The sequence below is a fragment of the Clytia hemisphaerica genome, unplaced genomic scaffold, assembly GCF_902728285.1.
Source record: "Clytia hemisphaerica strain Z4C2 unplaced genomic scaffold, Clytia hemisphaerica genome assembly, whole genome shotgun sequence".
Taxonomy (NCBI): domain Eukaryota; kingdom Metazoa; phylum Cnidaria; class Hydrozoa; order Leptothecata; family Clytiidae; genus Clytia; species Clytia hemisphaerica.
The window spans coordinates 96,207-104,183 of NW_027103332.1; the positions used below are offsets into that span (position 1 = coordinate 96,207).

Sequence of the window (7,977 nt, forward strand, 5' to 3'; positions counted from 1 at the left end):
GTTTTACATAGAAACCAGATATTTTATTATTGCAATCAAATTCGAATCTCATAACTGTTCCAACTTGTCCATTGACTAATCTATCAGCAATGTCAATATTTTTTGATATCAAAACACGAGCACCTACTTTCATTTCAATAATACGAGCTAGACCACCTGTATCTCTTGCTTTAGCACTTTCAATAAAATTCAAATCACTTATTGTCAGATTTTTTGGTACCTCATCTTGTGCAGAAATTAGATGCTTTCCAGTCTTTCAGTCGGTAATTTTTCAAGCATTTGCAAATTGTATAAATCTACTGGCTTATTTTCTGCATAAATATAAGTTATATTAGCAGGGTAGTCTGGACTGTCTTTTGTAATGAATCTAGATTTTAAGAGTTCTTCTTTTTCTTCATTAAGTTCACCTAAACATACTTGATTTAATAGATCTACAAAATCTATATCATCTCTCTGTCTCATGACCTCAGTCAATTCTGCCATTTGGAAACTTCTCCATAATTCAAATCCGACAATACTTTGCATAGATGAACAATCAGCTTTGTAAATTGGATCTCTATAAATTGGTAGGAGTTGATACAAATCACCACAAAGTAAGACCGATTTTCCACCAAAAGGTTTATCAGAACTGAATATTTCACGTAACCTTGAATCAATATTTCGAAATAAGCGACTAGGTACCATGGAAATTTCATCTATCATTATAATCTCAACGCAAGCAAGTTTTTTTTGCAAATTTTGTTTTGACATAGCATTCAAGGGAAATAGCTTTTTTCTAGGAATAATCAAACTAGTGTGAATTGTGGTTCCATTGACATTGATCGCTGCTACACCTGTTGGGGCAAGCACAAGAATCCTTTGTTTAGTAGGTTTTCCTCCTCTGTACATTAAAATTTTAGACAATGAGTGATAAATTGTTGTAAGTAAATGGCTTTTTCCCACGCCTCCGCCACCGGTTAAGAAAATATGGAATGACTCTACAAATTTAGGATCTTTAGAAGACAGGTTTTTTACAAAATTTCTTCCCCATTTGTGTATTACATCAAAAATTTCTCTCTGTTGATGATTAAGAGATCTTATACGAGTATTTATTTCATTATCAGGAAGCAAAATAGATTCCATTGGTATTGCTACCCTAAATGGTACTGTGTCTTCATTAGCTTCATCATCTGATTCATCATTATTATTTGCAGTATTACTTTCAAGCTCAGCATTTGTTTCATCATTTTCCTGCTGTTCAAAGTCATTCATATTGAGCGTGATGTCAGTTCTAAACCTTACTAATGCATCATCTACTAAACCAGAATATGGTTGGATCAAAGCTCTGTTCCTTTCAATCATTTCTACAACACCTGGTTCAAATAGTTTCTGTGTGTAAGAATTGTGTTCCTGAGAGAGTAACTCATTTTCATTACGAAAAGGATAATATAACATTAACAGATGATGAGCATAATCTTCGGGGTGCTTGTTTCTATTTGACTCATATGAAGACGGAGTACTAATGGAACTTTACGACATTTTAGTTTATCTCGACTGGACAAGAGTGGAACAATATTTGGGTACCCATTTGTTGGATGATTTGATTCAACTAGATCATCTACAAGTTCATTGGGCATTGGGTTCATTTTCTTTATTCTCTACATACATGAAACTATAAAACCTCAAAAATTCAGCATAACACATGTTTGAAACAGACACATAAATTCCATTAGCATAGTTGTTGGTTGGTCTGTCACAATATCGGTCTAGCATATTCTTTTTGAATATCGAGGTACTATCTTCAGGAAGCTCACTTATTTCATTTTCACTAAGGCACATTCTAAATCTTTTCTCTGGTACATTGGTGTTTGCAAAAGTTACACCTGGAAATACTTTCCTTAGCCATAATTCAGGCATGCTAAGATATACAGCTTCTTGCACCGATACTTCCCGTTTTGAAACATAAGCATGCGCAATAGATTTCATTTGCTGATATTTATCTAAATCGTTTTCGAATGCTTCTTGAACAGCTTGGTTCATAGCATGAGACACTTCATCTTCAGTTTTCAACAGATATGCACACGTGTAAGTAACAGCCTTGTAATAATTAAATACAGGCTGAATATCCAGATTTGCTTGCCAAGCTTTCAGACCCTCAGTAAAATAATTGTTTACAAAACACGCATTTGAATCACGCTTCAAATATAGGTGAAAATCATCATCTTCAGATACTGACAGAGCATATTCATAATCATTCTTAGGAATATCTAATTCATTAAGTATTTCATCTATGGTTTGAACAGGACTGAAATTTTCAGCATCTGGGTTAAAAAAATTTCTTTTACTTGGATTAAGATTTTTATTTATATATGTCCTTACTTTACTTAATACTTCTTTTCTCAGTGACAGTATTGTTCGTTTTTGCTCTTGTGGCAATTCTTGTGGCAAAGGCTCTGAAACAATAGTTCTCTCAGAAAAAAATTTGCCGAAATGAAATCTACAAGGCGTATTTTTATATTTACGACAAGTTTTCGAATGACGATGTAATTGATAGGTTTTTACAAGGTTAAACAATTCCGGATCTTCTTGTTGTGATGGTAAACAAACTTTAATTATTTTATCAACAAATTCTACGTATTCAAATTTTGTTTCCGGAGTTAATGTTGGCGCATTCAAAATCCAAAGAAAATAATGAATATGAGGGCTTCCACGTACTTGAAATTCAACCCGAATAGCATAATAAGTTGTTTTGCCAAGTGGACCATCTAAAACAATTTCTTTAAAAAATACTTCAACTCTATATTGAAAAAGCCTTGTTACTAGAACAGGATTGCTATTTAACAAATCACACCTTTCATGATAAGAAAGATTCTCAATAAATTCGTTAGTAACATTTTGACCCTTGAGTTTGTAAATTATGGAGATCAATTCATTCCATCTTAGATCAGCACAGCTTAAAGTCAAAAAAGTTGGTGGCCCTAATTGTTTAACCATTGCCAAAACTTCCTGCTGAAATTTTTTCCAATATGCTGGAGTTCCTTTAACTGTACTCATAAAAGCAAAGGCTTTGTCATTTGCAATAAATTGTTTCACTGTTTCTTTGAAATTTTGACTTAACATTCCCGCATTTAAATTAGAGGCTGCAACTTTTCTCATGGCAATATTTATTTGACTGGTCAAAGAGACTTGTTGAATCACAGAGTTAGTAAAAATATGTAGTCTGGATCAAAGGCAAATTTTTGAGTATAGTTCAATAATCGTTGGTTAAAGTACTTTGAGGGACTCAATTTAACATTGCGTTGAACGTTGAATCCAAATTTACCTTTTGGAAACAAATGAGGATGGGCAAGCATTTCACAATTTTCATCATTCAAAATAGTAATTGGTTTTTTCCCTTGACCAGGTGCTAGTGTTAAAATTTCATTATCTATTTCTGTTTCAGTGGGAGTATGGGACATAAGAGTTGTTTCATTTGCACATGAGCGAAACACGTCAAGTGGGTTTGCTGTTGTCTCAAGTTCTAAAACTGAAGTGTCATTTTGTGTTCTGCTACCCTCATCAGAAATTTCTTCGTTATCATTGCTGGCTGTATTAATGTTAGTAACATCTGTATTACTTTCCACCATAGTTTCATCATCAGAAATGTTACTGACATCAATCACTATGTCTTGATAAAGAGGGTTGTTATCTTTTAAATAATTTAACATTTGCTGAACAAATTCAGGCCTAATTGCCTCAAAAATTACATGCCCCTTATATTCTAATTTTCTTTTAAGTTTAACTATGACAAGACCATTATCACTAGTTTTTCTTGGCAGGGTATTAGCAATATCTTCTATGTCAATTGGAACATTACAAATTGACCCTTTTAACTTGGGAAACTGACCTTTTGGCATTATTGCAATTTTCTTAAATATAATTCTACGAGAAATTAAAACCTTTTCAAGTCTGCGAAGAGTACTGAGTTCAGTTGGTAGTTCATCAAGGCTTAGTTTGTTTTTAACTGACTGACATGGTAAATTATCTTTTTTGAGCTTATTGTGGCACGTTCTGCAAATATACAGTTTCCCATCGAAAGAAATTACTTCTAAACAATAATCGTCTTCTGGCATGTTGTATTTTTCAGGAGAAAATTTAGCAACTGAACGTCGATATAGACATCTGTGGCAAGAAACGCATATGTAAAAAGGACCTTCATATATAATTTTTTTAAATCTTTTCACTGGGTCATCAGAACTGCTTAGCAGATTTTTTTTTGAGCATTACTTTTTTGCTTCTCTTTTAGAGTGTCCTTATTTCTTTTGTAGTAAACTCTTTTATTTTCACTTATCTTTTCTTTGTTTTGTTCATTATAAGCTTTTTTGTTTTCACTTATCTTTTCTTTGTTTTGTTCATTATAAGCTTTTTTTTTTGTTTTCACTTATCTTTTCTTTGTTTTGTTCATGATAGGCTTTATTGTTTTCATTTATCTTTTCTTTGTTTTGTTCATGATAGGCTCTATTGTTTTCATTTATCTTTTCTTTGTTTTGTTCATGATAGGCTTTATTGTTTTTATTTATTTTTTCTTTGTTTTGTTCATGATAGGCTTTATTGTTTTCATTTATTTTTTCTTTGTTTTGTTCATGATAGGCTTTATTATTTTCATTTATTTTTTCTTTGTTTTGTTCATAATAGGCTTGATTGCTTTGCTGACGTGTTTTTTTGTCGCTTTCTAGTATTTCTATCAGCACAATTATTGTTACGTTTTTTAGGTGTCGCACTGGAATTTTTCTTTACAAATCGAGAATAACTTAGTTGAAGAATCCTTTTTAGCTCTTCACTTGGTTCATTAATTTGAATAAATTGGATTTGAAAATGTTGAAATTCTTTTTCCCGAAACTCTAAATAAAAAAACTTAACATTTTTTTCAAGTTCAAAAATATTATCAAACTTTAAAAGGCACAAAGCTCCATCTCCATTTTCAACTAGTAATCCACGGCTGTCCCTGCTGTGTGAATCAAAGGCAAAGAAACATTGGGACCTTTTCATAATAGCTATAGTAAAACCGCCAATAATCATTAAGGTATTAAATTCAGGACTTTGAGTAGAACTCAGTGGAATTTGAAGCGTGGGGTAGTCATCAATTAGTTTAGCTTCGCCAGTCTCTAAATTTAAAAAGTCAAGTTCGGTGATGATACCGTTAGTTTCGATAAATCGTGGCATTTCATTGACAGATAAATAATCATTTGTATTCAACAACTTAAACAACCTATCACCTTCAATTAAAATTCTATCTAGGTCTGTAGTTTTCCAAATAGAAACACGTCGAAAATGAGACCAGAATATCGCATACAAAGAATTTGCACTACATTGTGTTCCTGCGGTTTGCCCAAATAAATCTATGTTAGCCTGGTTAAAGAAACCTAAAACAGCTTTAGATACTTGATAATTGGTCATGTCTGTCAAATCAATGTACGTAGCAGACCCTTGATCACTTTTGTTTTCTTTAGTTGTTCTTGGACCTGGGTTTAGTTCAATATCACCTGATAATAGAAGGGTATAATTAACTTTGAGAAAAATAAGGTTTGGATCTCCTGAATTAAACGCTGCATTTGGATATTGAAAAGAATACCATTCTTTGAAAGATGGACAAAATCTAGGTGTGTCTGAAAAAAGGTTGTTTCATACGACTTTGGAATTGCAAAGAAAGGAAGTGCAAAAAGGGCTGAAAATCTGATTGGTTTCAATAGTTTAGTAAAAGCATTATCTGAAAGGTTAGAACCAATTTTAATAGATTTAGAAATACCTTTCACATTTTTCTGAGCTGTTAAAGCAAAACTTCCTATACACACACGATATGCCTCTATAGATATCATATTGCAATTCTGTAAGCTTTAGCAAAAGTAAGGTGAAACGTTTTCAAAAAGTATATGAATATTTGTATATATTTTATTTCACGTGTTTGGTATATAAGAAGGTAGAGGTGTAGGTATTAGGGAAAGGTTTTGTTTGTACAAGGTCTTTATTATATATACGTATATAAGTTTCTAGGTACGGATTTTCCTTCGCACAAGTTTCTAGGTGCGAATTTCCCTTCGCACAAGTTTCTAGGTGCGGATTTCCCTTCGCACAAGTTTCTAGGTGCGGATTTCCTTCGCACAATTCAAAATTATAACAGTCAATTTAATTTGATTCAATAATAGTTTGTATATATTAGTTGGTATAATAGGTTCAAGGTTAAGCAGGTTAAGCAAGTTAAGTAAGCTTAGTAAGAGGATGCAAGGAGCTCGCATGCAACCTCTGGGTTTTGTAGCTGCTTGTCTGATATTGAACACAGACAAGCTTATGCTATCTTTTCTTTGTAGCTTATGCAACTGAGGTAAAATTACAATTGCTGCTATCTTTTTTTAAACACTAATAAAAAGCCAGTACACTGTTAAAAAAGGCAGGAAAGAAATCTCACCTTGATGATTGAAAAAGTGTACAAATTCTCATTCCAGCAAAGCCAGCCAAATCTTGTTTTTAATTTTCACAACTGTAGTGGCAACTTATTGGGAAGCTAATACATTTAGCAGAAAAATCATGCTATCACGAATACATAGATAGCGCATTATTCGGGAGATAAAAGAAGCTGATGCAATAATCCCAATGGCTGATGCAATCGCGCGCGTTTTTTATCCCGATGTTTACTCGAAAGGAAATCCGTGCAAATATCGAGAAATCGGATTTTTTTTTGCCGTCTTATGATGATGATGGAAGAAGAAGAAAATTTTACCTATTTGAATGCTCAGCTTAGGCTGACCAAAAAAATACTTCCTAAAACTGTCCGGAAACCTGGAAAAACATTAGACAACGTGCCTCTTCAAGAAAGCATTTGAAGCTTCCTGGTTCCTCATTCGAATAAAAAGCTCAGTGATTCTAGGAGTCAGGTCTTCAAACATGAGTGTACTACGTGCAATTCGTAAAATTTCTGAAACGCTAGATTCATAAAAAATGCACGATGGGATGTTACTGTCGGCATGTGGCATCCTTATAATGAAGAAGGGAAAGGCATCTCTCTTATCAAAAAGTTTATATCTGAAAATATTGTTTTCAGTGGTGATATCTAAATCTAAAAACGATGCATGGTTTCCATGTAGCCTAGTTAACTAAGCCCGTATTCACAAGGCTAGGAGACACGGCTAATGGCAATATAGCGTTTTCGGCGCTTTAAAGATTTTTTATATTTACAGATTTTAAAATTGCCTTGGAATACTGGCTTAGGGAAAGCACGCGTTCAAACCTGAACGCAGCTTTCGGTAGGCCTCTGATTGGTCAGAACGGGTCACGTGGTAAAAAAACGAAAATTTCTCAATTACAATAAGGGCCGCGATCAGAGTAAGATCAGAGGCATATGCACAATTTATCTATACTTTTATTGTGTCCCCATCATGCAAAAGTAAAAAAACAACCCCCTGGTGTGACTTTTTCTGTAATTTTGTTTTCTAAAGAATTATGTTTTTATTTACATAGATCTGCAGACCAGATATGCGCGCGCACAAGATTTAAGAACAATTTACAGACCTAGCTAGAAACCCTTGTACGATATCAGTCTTTAATTTCGAACGTCTGGTCTTATTTTCGAACGTCGAATGAAAAGATTCGAAATCTAAACAAACTCAGTAGGAAGAGAGTTTTCTGTCAGAAAAAATGAAAGTTTAGAAAGTCTGATGGTGTTTCAACTTTTCAAAGAAATTTATCAGAAGTTTTTGGGCTTCAAGTGGAATCTTGGAATGTAAGCTGCGTTGAGAGTGATTCTTATTATTTACACAATCTTTGGGTTGAGTGGTGTGGTCTTTTGTAGTTTTTGGTGGGGGGAGTCTTTTCTGACAAAGGATAGATAGGGAGATTGACTATAACACTTTTCAAGATGACTTGATGATTATCTGGTCAAACCCCTATGTAAACAAATTTCCTAAACTTCGTTCAATTGCAGATACATAGGGTCAAGCAGTCCTTTTTCTACAAAGGCATCTATCT

General features: G+C 33.5%; 1 protein-coding gene across 1 annotated transcript; it reads right to left on the reverse strand.

Annotated features, from left to right (window-relative positions):
* Positions 1-237: 237 nt before the first annotated feature.
* On the reverse strand, positions 238-702 carry LOC136815738 (uncharacterized). The gene has a single exon (XM_067072189.1). It carries the CDS (start codon positions 700-702, stop codon positions 238-240), a length of 465 nt encoding a protein of 154 aa, XP_066928290.1.
* Positions 703-7,977: the final 7,275 nt, after the last annotated feature.

Excerpts from the sequence above, each read along its gene's own strand:
- LOC136815738 (XM_067072189.1), bottom strand. The coding sequence starts at position 702 with ATGATAGATGAAATTTCCATGGTACCTAGTCGCTTATTTCGAAATATT.